The sequence below is a fragment of the Ptychodera flava genome, chromosome 2, assembly GCF_041260155.1.
Source record: "Ptychodera flava strain L36383 chromosome 2, AS_Pfla_20210202, whole genome shotgun sequence".
Lineage (NCBI taxonomy): Eukaryota > Metazoa > Hemichordata > Enteropneusta > Ptychoderidae > Ptychodera > Ptychodera flava.
In genome coordinates, this window is record NC_091929.1 from 8664668 (window position 1) to 8681321 (window position 16654).

The 16654-nt window shown below is 37.2% G+C and overlaps 1 protein-coding gene across 1 annotated transcript; it reads left to right on the forward strand.

Annotated features, from left to right (window-relative positions):
* Window positions 1–7783: 7783 nt before the first annotated feature.
* Window positions 7784–14516, forward strand: LOC139147087 (perlucin-like protein). The gene is made up of 5 exons (XM_070717951.1): window positions 7784–7854; window positions 8259–8343; window positions 13303–13645; window positions 13995–14068; window positions 14319–14516. The coding sequence occupies exons 2-5, from the start codon at window positions 8289–8291 to the stop codon at window positions 14384–14386; spliced, it is 540 nt and encodes a 179-aa protein (XP_070574052.1). The 5' UTR covers window positions 7784–7854; window positions 8259–8288; the 3' UTR covers window positions 14387–14516.
* The last annotated feature ends 2138 nt before the right edge of the window (window positions 14517–16654 follow it).

Sequence of the window (16654 nt, forward strand, 5' to 3'; positions counted from 1 at the left end):
TATAGCGCCACCATGCACTGACAGGGGTGTTGGTCAAGGTATCTTTACACTGAGAGAATTGTATTGCATCTGAAATTTGCTTCTGGATTTCCCACAGGCAACTGTTCTATGTCAGGATAAACTTGGTTAAGCACACAAAAATGAAATCCCCAAGAGCTGAAACATTTTCCTATTGTTTTCATGATATTACTTTCAAAACAGTTCTGTTATGTTCTTGTAATCATTCAAGACATACACCAGCATCCAAGGATCCACAAGGAATACAATATGCATTGACAAGCCAACCATTTTCATAAATTTTATTCCCCTACCATCGAAGTCAACATTTAACAAAACCTTTGGACGACATATGTATTGTGTATGAACATTTTACAAACTTTGCACTTGATAGCTTAACATATTCTCGTCTGAACACTGCGCAGTTACATCTTACGAGGTTGCTAATTGACGACATCAACGTAGCTGTGCTGTGATGATGATTCTTCAAAAATGACAGGAATGGAAGAATGCGAATTCGCCCGATGCTTAATCTACCGATTTACCACGAGAGGGCGACATGCAGTTTCAACTGGTCTTAGGTTTGTATTTGAACCCGGGATTTGAACTCTAAATGAAGTGCGAGTAAAACAGGATGACGTCTTGTGAAAAATCAATTGAGTTTTAGAAGATCTGACACAAAACAATACAGAAAATAATGAGATATTAGGTAATGTTTTGAAGTTGTTGGAGTGAATATACTGTAAGGAAATTGACATGAAGAGAGAAGCGTCCGGCGATGACATGAAGTCACTGCTCACTGTGATCTACAAATCCAGAAACCCCAATACTTAGCCACAGTCAGTCGTGTGAACCGAATGAAATGACGATGTGTGATAGATGTCAGATGCAAGCTTAGGTTTTAAAGTTTCTGAAATCAGCTTTACAGTTTGCATACTGTTCTGATAGTGTCTCAGAGATCTCATAATAGTTATCTGTTACCGTTCATTTTGCTGGTGAGTTGAAAGGTAAATTACATCGTTGACCACTCTTTAAGAATGAATTAAGACTCGAATTTCACTGACTTCTCATGTATTGCAAAATTGACAAGAATGTGTTAAAAATGCTGCCTTGTCCCGTTTATATTATTCTGAGTTTTTTATCACAATTCTTAATTTTAAAAAATACCGTATTATCTTATATTACGAGTCTCAGTGTGGTTTGTTAATACGAATAATCGTCAGCCATTGGTCGGTGTCTTTATCATCAAAGACGTAACAAAGAAAAACACTGACACGTATTTCAGTTTATTGCTCTTTCTGATATTTAATATAATCAAGTTAAAGAAGAAAACAGTATTTACACGTGAAAGACCTGTCGTCCAACTGAAAATATTACGTGTACATTGCCAGGGAAAATCAGGATCAAGGTAGCATCATAATCGACGGTTGACTTTAGTAATTTGGTATGAATTCATCTTCCTCCACGAAAAGACTGACGCTTGCATGACGTTCGCAGCGAGGATCGAAATCTGGAGTAAACACAAGCAAACAAACGAACAAATTAGAAGAGATGATGACACGTTACCATGAATCCTTTTCTGATGTTGTAACTTCAACGTTTAACAGTAATTACAGTAATGCATTCTACGACTAATAATTTCATATGGAACACACTTTGTTCTCCATTTTTTAAACCCAAATAATTCACTGATTTAGGGCAAATTTTCATCAAAGTAAAATGTACTATTCATGTAAACGTTTACTTAACTGAGAAACTCGCATACGTATCCTTTTTTCGAAAATCACATAGTCATCATCCCAACGATAATAATGTCTCTTCCTGTAACATTGAGAGAGAGACAGACGGAGACAGAGAAGAGAGACAGAGACAGACAGACAGATAGACAGAGACAGATAGAGACACAGATAGACAGACACAGATAGACACAGACAGATAAATACCGATTTATACATATACATAGATATATTCTTATATATATATATATATATATATATATATATATATATATTAATCAAAAATTTAAATTTGTAATTTATAAATTTATAAATATAATTAATAGATTGATAGATAGTTAGATAGATGCCTATACACGTATATACACACTATCTAAATATATATCCATATGAACAAAGTTATATTTACATTTTAACGTCACGTTTTTATTTGTAAAGAGCATCTGTATTTCCCATGGCATGCATTTTAATGACAAGAGCAAGTATATTGGAAACATCATCATATTTTCAAATGATGCCGATGTACGTATAAAATTCGTATGAAAGGTAACTCCGATGTAACATGTGAATATCAGCGACTTCAAAGTTTTCTTTCCCTAAAAATATGGCAATAGCTGGATACTTTGATAGATATTATTTTCATTTAGCCATAAAAACGGATATATTTTTTTATTTCCTTTAAAGAATGTTAGCATACAAAGTATACGCCTTGCCAAAGTAATGCATCGTTTACAATATGTAATATCTGCAGTAAAATATACTGGTCAACAATATACATTTGACACAACACACATGTTGTAAACATATACAGAGCATAGACATTGACAGTTGACAAAGAGAGGTACTAACCACATTTGAACACAATCTTGTCCTTTTTGGTCCTTTTTCGTATTATTGTTAGGTTCCCTTGGCTTCCAGTTTTGGTACATACTACAACCAATTCTATCCAAATCAGGCCACCGGAATGTATCCTCTGTCGCGATATCCTGTAGACCAATCCAAAACCCGGTGGATACTTCATCTCCGATGCCACTTTCAAGGATATAATGGTGAATCATTTCACCAATATCCTGGTTTGGTATCTTTGCCAGACGTCCTCCCAGACCTTCACATGCATCCTTAGCTTTCACCCACGTCAGCTCATTGGTAAACACCTTAAAATGGCGACAGTTGCAAATAGGACCGTATTCTGCGAGAGCAATCGTATTGTAAGAATTCTAATGCTTATAGCTTTTCCGAATCACAAAGATGATTTTCTTAAAGGGAAACAGTCGTCGGAACTGCGCCTGTGCGAATTTCTTGTTTACAATATATCTCAATGCACCTCATCAACATAGCTGCAACATTTAAATTTTACGATGTAGATTATGATGTAGACATGTTTTAACTTTCATCAATCACCATCGTACCTTGGATGCAGCGTATACATTAGTCGTAAGGATCCCATACGACCTTTGAGGGCAGTTCCGACGACTGTATCCGTTCAACTTATGACTATATAGATATCAACATTAACAGGCAGACAACATGATTCCGACTTAGGCATGCTTAGTTTGACAGGCTTTGCTACTTTGATTTTAAAAATGTTATTGTAAGTCGTACGCCTGCGTCTAGCAAGACGGAATTCCACTTACATCATCAACGTCACATTTTTAAGCCACATTGAAAATAAACCATCCCATATATGACCGAGTCTTTCCTTTATTGACTAGTCTCCCACTTTTCCCAGAATACCACGACTCGTGGTATTACTGGTATATGCAATTTTAATATCGCTATATTACTTGTGATTGCCTCTCTTATATCAATATTCAAAAGAGATTGACTGTACCAGCCCGGTTATGACCGGATCAATGAAATGTAAAGTAAAACAATCCATCAGAACCCAATTTGTGTACAAAATGACATCAATCTACGCTCTCTTCTACCAAGACAATGCCCTAGAGGGTGTAGCGGAAGAATAAATCGCTGTAAATGTTTTGGAAACGATTGCCTGAAAGAAAGGTAGCAGACCCCATATTATTGACAGCCTAAGGTGTAACTAAATTGGTTACGTCCTTATATTTGTTAGGCAATAGAATATAAAGTCTGTTTCTCATCCTCATTTTATCTCATTTCTCAGACCCGTCGTGTCAACCTTTTTCTGCTCATGAGGAAATAAAATGAAAAAAAAAGAACTAAAATAATACGCGACGATAGCACTTAACACAGTGCTGTATAAAACAGAACTGTAACTGACACTAACATTCCATTCAGAACTGTACACATACCGTATGTCACTGTTATATTAATTAAGCTGTCAAAACTGTGCATTGCTGCACTAAAAGTCAAACGTTTACCACAGAACTGTTGCTATACAAAAATACTAAAGCAACACTGCTGTGCATTTATCTCTGCGTGCATTCCTATGTTGTTTTCATGTTTTTTGCGCGTTCTTGTTGGTTGAAGAATAAAAAAAATTGCAGAAGAAAAAACCGCGTCACCGCATCATTTTTGCAATATGTCTAGGATGAGAAACAAACTTTTCATTTTTCTTGGCCTTATAGAGACGAAAATGTCAATGTACAGTATTTTTAGAAAGAATACCTTGCAAGATTTTTGGGTCAGTCCCTCTTTTATAATATTTTACTTTCGTTATTAGGGTAATTGTAAATGAAATGCATCTTAGAATTTGGGTGCGATAGGACTTGTGCACCTTACAGTGAATTTGACAACAATGAAAGAAAGAAAGAGTCAGTCACATTAGCAACTGTCTGTGTTCAATTACTATTAACTATTGTTAATTTGAGAATAATCTTCAAAAGATTATATTTCAGAGCGTTTACGAATGTGTTTGTTTTGTAAATGTTCTACTCATGCTTGGTTGAAATTTTGGGACGGAGCTGAAGAGCAATCACGGCAAAGGCAGTCATGGTGATAGTCTCAATCAGACATTTAAAACACAGGCTTTCTATATAGGTCAATATTCTAGTCATTAACAATCTTTTCTACCAGAGTAAACTCACCTGCAGCCAAACTGAGAGACAGAAAGGAGAATTCAAGTAAAAAAAGATAGATCCGCATTGTTTACGTGAAGCCAGGTACCATTCACTCAGCCTTGCCTGCAATGAAATATACTGGAAATCATAGTTAACCATAAAATATCCGGTATTTCAGTCCACAGTTGTGAACTTGGAGAGGATATTACCATGTATAGGCATGAAAGTAATGCCAGTTTAAAAATACACGAGCTCCTGCTGAAATAAATGCTTTGAGTGGTAAAGTCGCTATTCTCCCTATCAATTTTATCAGAATCAACTTAATCAACCATGTTCGTGATCCGACAACTCTCTTTTATGATTTCAATGAGAGAAACTAGAAAAATGCCGAATGAACGTAAAGAAACAGTCGAAACCTGTTGTAAATAGATTAAAATACTGTACAAATTTTTTACAAACCTGACTTAACTAGGTTCCAAAACGTCTGTCAACTAGTCTTCATCTGGTCATTTCCAGTAATCATACCAATTTATATTATATCAAGCAATCCAATCATCACCAAGTTTGAGGTGGCGTGATCTCACAATATTGTATGATTTCTCTTGTCGTTAATTATTTGTTTGCTCTAACTTGCTGCACCATATTGAGCTCAATCAATTAGTGACAAACAATATGGACATCTCAACTAATTACTAACCGAAAAATATCAACTATAATTATCTAATTAATGTGCGGACTGTGGTACTGGAAAACATGCGGTAGAAGCGTCTTCGTTCCTGATGAAATTATCATAAAGTATAACATGTCGCATCTGTTATAAATTCTGCGCTGAGACGACTGGTAAAACAAAGACAAAAATATTGAATTCGCCTTCTATTTAGGGGTGTGTTCATGAAACAATGCCTGCAGAATGATGAACAGAAAAACTTGATGTCACCGTTTTAAGCATTTATTCATCTCACAAATATTAAAAAGAAACCTTCTTTTCTGTAAAGCTCCATAAGCTGTATCTTTTGGCTATTTTTTCAGAACTTTTGTTTTGTGGTTTCCCTACACTTTCTGCATTGAACCTTAATTTAATACAAAGTATTTAACATATCAACACAACCTATACGAATATAATCTACATTTAATATGTCATTGTTGAAAATTGTATTCAAGTCCGCGCTAGAATTCATTTGTAAACAATAAACAATGATCACTACACACATACAAGCTGTGTTGACAAAAATAATACTTGGAATTTCAGCATGACAACCGGATTAGGGTCAGACACGGTATAGTTGATATACAGAAGCATAATACTGAAAAACTTGCCGCAAGTTACAGCTTATGTCCCTTTAATTAAATTATTGAACCATAATTTAAAACTTGTAAGCCCATTACAGTACCGTCAGTAAGTAACTTACAATTGTTCGTAAATTTATCTTTCACAGAAAACACTCATGCTGAATTTCTCTGCGATGGGGCTGGCGGCGAAACATTTTTATTTCGTCAAATAAGTACCCCTGAAGCTTGAATTCTTCTAGTGCCTTTGAAACGCTGTTTGCCAACAATCCTTAAATGGTAAGTAAGATTACCATTATTTGAGACGATTGGCCCTTATATATAGATTTCTTCCCAATTTTCCATCAGGGAAAAGACAAATTACCATCGTTATAAGCTATAAAATACAAAGTTTAACGATTTCACGGAAAGATACTTATGGTTGGGAATGGAATTACATTGTCGTTCAAACTTTTTGAATCATAATGTAACTTTAATACAATACGGCAGTTAGTTGATTGTAACTGGTAAGTTTGACGAATAGCCACAACTGTTCTACCTTCTATTGTCATTTGTGTATAATTATCAGATGGTACCCACTGTCGTTTATTACAAAGCCTTTCCTATCATATTGTTAGGGAGATATCAAAGCATATGGTGGAAATGTTTTTCTTGCTTAATGATTGATGATCGTTGTTTCTGCACAATCTGTCATTTATGATGGAGTGAATGGTTAACCGGTTAATTGGTCGGTAATGAGCGAATACGCGGGGACCACATTTCAGCGCCAGAAACTGAAAAAAACATACTGACACTAATGAGACTAATTAACGACAGTGTGGTTTGAGCAAGGTAGTTCGAGGAAGCAAGGCTTGCATGTAGTAGTAGTCAGATTACGAATATTTCACGATATCTTTCTTGCTTAAAACTAACAGAAAGAGTAAAGTCAAATGGGCCGAATATAAATCTGACATACTGCCCATTATAATAATAAAAGAATGACCTAAAATTATTCAAAACACGTAATTATTTTGTATTTCGTCGTTGATGATGCCAATAAATCTTCCTTTGGTTCAGCAATTCTGAATGACATGCGTAAAAGACCAAACATAGTAAAAGATGTGAATGTGTTGACAATTTGAAATATCAAAATCCCGCCAACGTTGAAGGAACTGATGGTTGTCAGAGCAGTTTAAAAGACAAATTCTGTAATACGCAGGCGGGACCGCAATACCTTGGAGATTTTGACTTTAAAAAGCGCCGCCCTGTCCCTACGTCGATGGCGACTATATATCGGACACAACATATGATCATACATACCGCGGCTGAAGGTTGATGGTATATGCATTACACTTTAGGGTGACGGGAACAGACGGTGTTGTGATCAGTAAAATACACCAAATTCAAACAATATTTGAAACGTGAACAGTAATTCACTAAACCCTTTTACTCGACTTGTGAGTAATCTACATGACACCACCTTACACTTAAAGCCTAATATCTGCAAGAGTTGTGCATCATGGATGCACCTCATGACAAACTATCATTGGTATTTCTGTTTTTAATCAGATAATCATTCATTTTAATCTTGATATGTATTTATAAAATCTATCAATGTTGGCAACATAATGTTTGTAAATGTATGCTCTCACTGATACTTTCAAAACATAATTAATGAGGTGGAAAATTGTCTAATTTTCTCACTAATAGCTTCCATTGCTCGGACTATTGCGTAACTAAGCCATCTGCTCAACCCAATCATAATCATAAAATACACCATTTGAATCCTATAAAAACTCCAGCCCTTAAAAATTTCATCAGTTAGCCAAAGGAAGATTTCAGAGGTGGAAGGTGACCCTCTGGTTTTACTTCAACAGGTAAGTCACATATTGACGACCAACTTCAAAAACATTGTACATTGACAGCGATAGTTCCGGCTCACATTATGCACACCATTTGATACTAAGCAGCTATAAAAGCTGCAAAGCCACTTGATGAAAATCAAGAAATGTCTACACAGTGGTATAAATATTGATTCCCGAAATGTATCATACTGAAAATTTAGCTTGACAAGATGGGACATATATTTTGAATCATAAAATGAAAAATAACTTAGCTATCTGTTCAGTCTTTTATTGGAAAAATAGACGTGTGACAGTAAAACAAATAAATAAAATTGTTGTCAAATTTAATAACAATGAGTGCTTTTGCTCGTTTCCAGGAGACTAATTCTTCTCCCCTGAATATTTCAACTCACCTATAAACCGTTTTATTATTTCAGTTCAAATCTGTACAATTTCCCACTATCGAGATGATTCTTGCTGCTGTAGCTGTGTTGTCTCTATTCGCAATTGCAGAGAGTAACGGTAAGCCAGTTGTGATCATATATATTCATGAGAATTTAATCTAAAAGCTATTTATATAATCGCCCTAACTTTTATATTCCAGGGATTGTTACTCAAGCTACCATTTGCTGTGACATGATTGTACGCTGGCAGAACTACTACTTGACATTTCGTAATACAGTACAAAGTATTTGCTGTGAGATGAAAATCTGATTTCACACAATGCATTGCCACTTTATTCATTTATGCTATTCGATGTCCTGATGAAAACGTTGGCATCGACTCAGAAATTGCAGATTCTCATATGTAACCGACTGAAAGCAGGTCGAATATGCAGCCTTCAATTAGGGAGCATTCGTTCTTTACAGGGAGGGGGGTCGATGGAAATCTGGGGGTGACTTTTACAAAACCGCTTTTTAGGGGGGGGGGCAAATTTTACAATCAATGATTTAAGGGGGGTCAAATTTTACAAAGGTTTGTATTGAGTTATGAAAAAAAACCATTGACTTTGGAATTTCACCGAAATGTTGCTTGTGTAACCGATGTTTCGAGACGGCAGAATAATAACCGACCGAAGCTCAGCCAAATGTATTTCTCTAGCAGGGCCAACAAGTCCCAGACTGGCGTTATAACCTCTCTAGAGCAGCAACAGAGCATGTAGCCCTGAGTACAGGTCTGTGTGTTCCTTGCGTTATACGGCCTCCACCACAGCCCTGCAACGGTCTGTGGAGATAACTGGGGTCTCTGCAGCGAGATTCAAAATGGGATCTCCATGGGTAAACAACTTGTCGAGTACGTTATGTTTCAGAAAATGAGCGGCTTTGGATGTTAGGAGAAGTTAATCGCATCTTTTCTGGGATTGGTTAGAAAGACAAGGTAGGCAGGGAAAGGATTTTGCCCCAATAGAGCAGAATTTTGGCCAAAAAGACCGTTTCTTGATTGCGGTCAAGATGCAGGCCGCAGAGACCTCAGTTCTCTTCATAGACCGTTGCAGGGCTGTGGTAGAGGCCATATAATGCTGGGGACACACGTGCACAGACCTGTACGCAGGGCTACAGAGCATGGGGCATGAAATGAGGAACTAACACACAGTCATATAATTAGGGGTTATTACACGAAGTTTGGGCGATACCGCGTCGTATTCGAGTGATGTGTCCGTATTTTGACGAGTTGCGCAGCAACGAGTCAAAATACGGACACATCACGAGAATACGACGTGGTATCGCCAAAACTTCTTAGGGTAATAATTCTCTTATCATACATGCATGCTTTGGTTATGACTGTTTTCCTACGGACGTTCCGAAATTAGCGACGGAATCAACTTGAAATCGACCTTGCTTCCTCCAGGCTGTACTTATCAAAAGTTGGTTGCTAAGGAGTGATGACAACCGTATCACTTCTTGATATTATTCCGCTATTTGGCCATTTCACTTCAAAGGAGGGTTTATGGAGCACTTGTAAAGCGAACAATTTAAATATTACGATGTCGACACAGGTTTTCACACTTTGAAGAAGATTCATTTTGAGTTTAAAATGACGGTGGATGTAAAACATAGGCGGGAGTTTGTAAAATGGGTGTGTTTTCGTGTTTTGATACATAACCTCATCCCTGCATGAAAGTTGTGAGGCCGTCAAAATCGGGTCAAAATACTCGCGCCACGCTCAAACTCTATCGAGTATGAACAGCTGAGAGCACGGAGCAAGCAGCTCTGCGACATCTATGAATGCACATACAGCGGATATAATACCCGTACCAGTCAGTTTATCTCGAAGAATTATACATGTCCCCAGACGTCATATATGCCGAATTTACCAACTCAGTATGCGGATTAGGGAAAACATGAAGTGAGTACACTGTAAGCTGTAGTGTCGTTACTCGTTCGTGATTTTGTTGCTGTACGATTAAAACATTTGAAAGGTATTTCCGTCATCTGCTCGTATATTTTCGTTCCTGGCTTGCCTAAATAGAACTAAACTTCCTTTAACAACCTAAGCGAAAGTTTGACTTTCCCTAGATCTTATTGTATCTGAAACCCGCCCCGCATCGGTGCCACCAGACACGATCATGACCTGTGCACTGACAGGTACAAATCGGAAATATCATGTGCACCTTCAACCTTGCCTGTCGCGAGTATTTTCAGTTCGGTTGGATTTTCGTGGCTCATTTATGGCTGTAAACGATGTAATTCACCGCCCAGATACTTTAAGCTCAACAACAGGAAACTTGTCGTAAAGCGGTTCTATCATGATGCTCTGTCAACCGATATCTTTACGTGTAATCATAAATCCATGGTGTAATCTTCAGCAGACTGCACCGTGCACCGCCATAGGATCGGGACCGGCCGTGAATTGACATGTGTCGGCAAATTATACAAATTTTCAATACGTTTCTTTGTATGTTTTTGGTACAACTGTACTTGTGCCTAAGTGCAATGCCCATGAAATGACTGCAAACAACAGAATATTGACCATAATCATAATGACGTTTCGGATTGTCATTTGTCTTATTCGCTCAGCTGTTTTATATGTACATATACCAACGAAGGTCATGCATAACAGCGAAAGTCACGCGTACGCGTCGCTGTTAAAGTAGTTCGGTTGCAGTGAAAATATAATTCGTATTTTCACTAGTTAATATGGGTTCATATCAGTACCGTCTGAACAATAGAAGAATGGCAATACAGGCATAGCATGTATAATAACGTAACAAACAACTTCTGTATATTACTATATTGTGTCAAATATCGGGGTCTACATATAAAATAGTAAAACCGTACTTCAAAACTATAAATATTACTCCATGGTAACAATAACCGTACTGATCGACCTCCCGACGGCAGGAGTCGAACACACTTTCAGAACAAAAACTCTGTTCAAACCCTTTCTAAATGCTTAACAATTTCTATGGAAAACTTAACGTTACCGCAGAGGTACCTTAGACTTGACCACGCGGCTCGGAAACACAAATAGTTCACTCGCGACTTTAACTAATATTCGATGATGAGCACAATTGTAAGTCCCGTGTAATGTCCGCACATGAAAGTCGGCGACAACACACGTAATTCACTGCTAAGCAGCGTCCAGTTCAGCTACCACGGGCGCAGCCATCTTAGATCTTTGTTTACTTCCGGTCGGCTCTTCGGCGGGGACATGCCGAACCATGGAGCCTCCATGTGCTGAACTAATTGAAGTCTTCCTCTGCTAACTCCCCGCATCGACAAAAGTTCAGTGGAACAATCATAAATAATGTTCTCATGACAATCTCAGACATCTGACTGAACTCATAAACGGAATAAAGTTCGCAGTTAACACACAATTTGCTGCAGAATGATCAGCTCTCAACTTTTGGTGATACTATCATCTCAGTGTGCAGTGCGTATTGCACATATACTGATATACGTCGTGGCATGTATGGCAAGCACGGTGAGCAATGTTTGTTTGATCTACTAAGTAGAGGATGACGTAGGGTTCAAATAAACAGTCCGATCCGCATAAAGTTCGATCTCTGCCACTCACCGGTTTCTTTACATATCTGCTGACTTGAGTAAAACTCAAAATAGAGAAATATCTGTCTTAAAAAAGCACACGCTGACACTCAAACCTTTCAGTGCAGCATGCAACGTCTGGAAAGTTCCCGTCTTGGACTCCCTAGGTATACAGTGATAACACACAAGAACTCCCAGGCAAAATAGAAAATATACAGGTCCTCCATACATAACCTTTGAGAAGCTATACATAATTTCTTTTAAAAACAAAACTAGCTAAATCTTTGTATTTATAGACTCTTGATTATTGATATTAATGTACTTGATCAGACTAAGCTAATTACTAGCGCATGTGTGAGCAAGAAATTTAATTTTGGAATTTCACCGAATTGTTAATTCACTATCTGGTCAGAGGAAACTGAATAATTTTTTTCAAATACAAAACTAGTTAAATCGGTGTATTTATGTACGCTTTATTATTGATATTAATGTCCTTGATTAGACTAGGGTGGTTACAAGTGGATGTTTGTACAAGAAATTTGATTTTGGAATGCCACCAAAATGTTGATTCATATCTTGTCTATGAGGAAACTATGAAATTTTTTTTTCCAAAATAAAACTTGGTAAATCTGTATATTTATGTACTCTTGATTATTGATATTAAAGTACCCGATTAGACTAGAGCGATTACAAGTTCATGTGTGTGCAAAAAATTTGATTTTGGAATTTCACCAAAAATGTTGATTCTCTAGTATGCGAGGAAACTTTTTCAGCCCGGGCCACAGGGTGCGAAGGGTTAATGAATCAAATCTGATGATTTTTTTTTGCCATGGGGGGGGGGGGTCACATTTTACAATTGATGAATTGAGGGGGGGTCAAATTTTAGAAATTTGATTTGGAGGGGGGTCGTTTTTTACATTTCATTTGTCGCTCAAATTCCATCACCCCCCCTCCCCGTAAAAAACGAATGCTCCCTTACGATTTAGAAAGCATTTTGTCGCATTCGCATGTCAATCATGTATTATTACTACTACTACTACTACTACTACTACTACTACTACTACTACTACTACTACTACTACTACTACTACTACTACTACTACTACTACACTTTATTTAAAGAAGATAACCTGATTACAATACAATAAATGTAATTTCCATCAGATCCCTCCTGAGTAAAGAGACAAAAATTACACTAACAAGTCGTTAAATAAGCAAAACAAAATATGACTTGGATGACAAGAAAATGTCAAATAAGACAAAATACAGCCTAGTTTAAGTCAGAGCCTTCATTACAATACTTCAATAAAAAATACCTATGTTCTCAACGCCTTCAAATTTGTACAAGAATTCAAGTACCTTGCCAGAAGACAAAACATATGATACAACGAAGGTTCATTTCGGCTGTGGAGGGGGTACACAGGAGAGTTCGAGGCATGAAACTTTGTCGGTCGTCGCTAAGTCTGAATTCGTTATTTTTTACCACGTCATTCAGAGTATGGTCCACTTTGTTCTGGCAAAAGTTTCATGGTATACACCGACCACGTGTTCTGGAAAGACGCGAAGGCTTCATGCGAAAGCAAAGGTGGTGAATTGGCGAAAATCACCGATCGGGAGACAGACGAAATGATCAAAAGCTATATCCAAGAGACTGGTATCATCGACGAGATTAAAACAGGTCTTTGGATTGGTTTAACCGACAGGCGAACAGAAGACACTTTCAAGTGGGGGGGTGGTGAGAAGTTATTGGATTGCGGTAGCTATTCCAACTGGTCACCTGGTGAACCCAACAACAACGTCAAGAAAAACGAAGATGGTCAGGACTGCGTTCAGCTATGGTAAACAAAGCATGAAACTCATCCATAACTAATTACCTTTGAAGAAAATAAAGATCACGGTGTTGTATCCTTCCATTAAAAGAACACTGAATATGGTTTTATCTTTATTTGCCGCGAAATGACCTCAGGAATTTGCCATATGGCTTGTTGTTGCGTTTTAAAAACCAAATTAGATTTCTCGGCGATATTAGGATGTTTATTTATCTTCGACAAAGACAGATCTTCAATCGATTCCACCACATCTTGTGCTCTCTATCGTCGAAATTTCCACACTTGCTTCATTTTGTTATTACAAGATTGTATTCAACTTACTGTCGTAATTATAATTCTATTTTAATTATACTTGCAGGAAAAGGAGGAACTTGATGTGGGACGATGAATATTGCGAGTATCGTAAAAAGGGATATGTCTGCATGTTTTATGGTAGGTTCATAGCAGAGCCCAATGTAAACAAACTTGTCAATCTCCTTAGACTTCCATTCTGTGACGTAGATCGCTGTCATTAGTAAGAGCGCTTCAAAAGATATTTCTAAACTTGTCAGTATTTCATTAGGTGAAGTTAACCCTGTCTGATGTGAATTATTGTTAAAGTATCAAAACAGCAGTAATTTTATGATGTTCCCTATAAGAGATGTCTGTCCATAACTTCTTTTCCTTCTGTTTCTCTTTTCAGAATGCGGCCCAGAATGTCTACGTTGTGCTGGAATTGAAGAAACCACATCGGCCCCGACCTTGGAATGAGCTCGACATGTCGATACCATGGCAGTTACATGAATCCGAACAAATCACGTGAAAGTCGCCTGTCTTCCAACGCTTTTTCTTTCAAATTGTGTACATTGCTTATTAGTAATTAAATACCTGAATAATTGTATCGATTTGTAAACATTTTCATTTGTATGTTTGATATACCTATGTGGCCATCCAAAAATTCAACCTTTATCTTTCTCCTTTGGCTAACCATAGCTTCGAAACCTCTCTGTGCCATCTAGTCACGATATCACAAACACACGCACACACACACACACACACATCACACACACACACACACACACACACACACACACACACACACACACACACACACACACATATATTTGTATATATATATATTATATATATATATATATATATATATATATATATATATTACATACATACATACATACATACATACTACATACATACATACATACATACATACATACATACATACATAACACACATACACACACACACACACACACACACATATATATATATATATATATATATATATATATATATATATATATATATATATATATATATATATATATATATATATATATATATATATATATATATATATATATATATATATATACAAAATGTATACAATGTGCCCTCCCGTTATCACCATAATAGCTTTATGGCAACCTGTGAACTTGGGCACAGAGAGTTTCGGTTACACATTGTTGAGGATTGAAAATATGGACTCACCAGAGTGCTCTAACGGCAAAACGTACCATGAGCGAAGCATAGTGCCAACAGTGAACGCCCCTTATATTACGCAAGAGGCTGCCCAACAATCTCAGAGTGCTCTAACTACTATTAAAGCAGTGAGCGAAATACACAAAATGTATACAATGTGCCCTCCCGGTTATCACCATAATGGCTTTATGGCAACCTCTGAACTTGGGCACAGAGAGTACGGTTACACATTGTTGAGGATTGAAAATATGGACTCACCAGAGTGCTCTAACCGTACTCTCTGTGCCCAAGTTCAGAGATTGCCATAAAGCCATAATGGTGATACCCGGGAGGGCACATTGTATACATTTTGTATATATATATATATATATATATATATATATATATATATATAATATATATATATATATATATATATATATATATATATATATATATAATATATATTGATTCCCTGACCCATTTCTACCCCTTGCTACACTGCTAATGAAAATAGGGTCAGCTATGGGCTATTGTAAGTATGGCTATCATTGGTGAATAGAACGAGGGCAGCGATTGCAATGAATGTATTTCTAAATTTGAGTTGCCTTCAAATTGAAATTTTGTTTGTCCTTGGAGTAATGTTTACCTCTATGGTTCCCCAAACCAGGCATCCCATGTCGACATTGAATGAAAAACGAAAATTCGCCTACTTTTTAGTCACTAGCAGTACATGCGAAAGGAGGGACAGTTTTTTCACGTCTGAGAAAAAACATATACGATAATGGTCATTCCACCACAAAATGGGACCATAGAAGTGCAACATCGGAGGCTTAAAGCGAAGCAGTGCAAATAACTTCAACGTTTAATGTTTCGTCATTAAATTTCCAAGCTTGCCACTATACAGATATGCTGATCACATGACTGTGCCCATTAATGTGCAGTCAATATTCTGACTAAAATGGTGGCCCACGCTTAGCCCTTACCTGACCCTATTATCGTTAGCAGCGCAGCCAGCGGTAGAAATGGGACAGGGAACAAGACTAGATAAAAGTGTCACTATGTATCATCTACCCAAACTCGTGACCGTGAGTCATAAAACACCAAAAGAGTGCACGGAAAATAATTCGAAAAAACAGAAACAAACACCCAATAGGAAAAACCCAACATGCTAAGTGAATAATTTAAAACGTCATGGTTCGCTTTCGCGTACGTGATGTTCTTCAATCGAATTATAATACCTTACAGCATGATACTCTAGTGTTGGACAAGATACATGCATTTGAAGTACAGTAATGACTTTCATCTTGTATTCTTCACTATTTAGGGGTTATTACGCGAAGTTTGGGCGATACCGCGTCGTATTCGAGTGATCTGTCCGTATTTTGACGAGTTGCGCAGCAACGAGTCAAAATGCGGACACATCACGAGAATACGACGTGGTATCGCCAAAACTTAGGGTAATAATTCTCTTATCATACATGCATGCTTTGGTTATGACTGTTTTCCTACGGACGTTCCGAAATAAGCGACGAAATCAACCGAAATCGACCTTGCTTG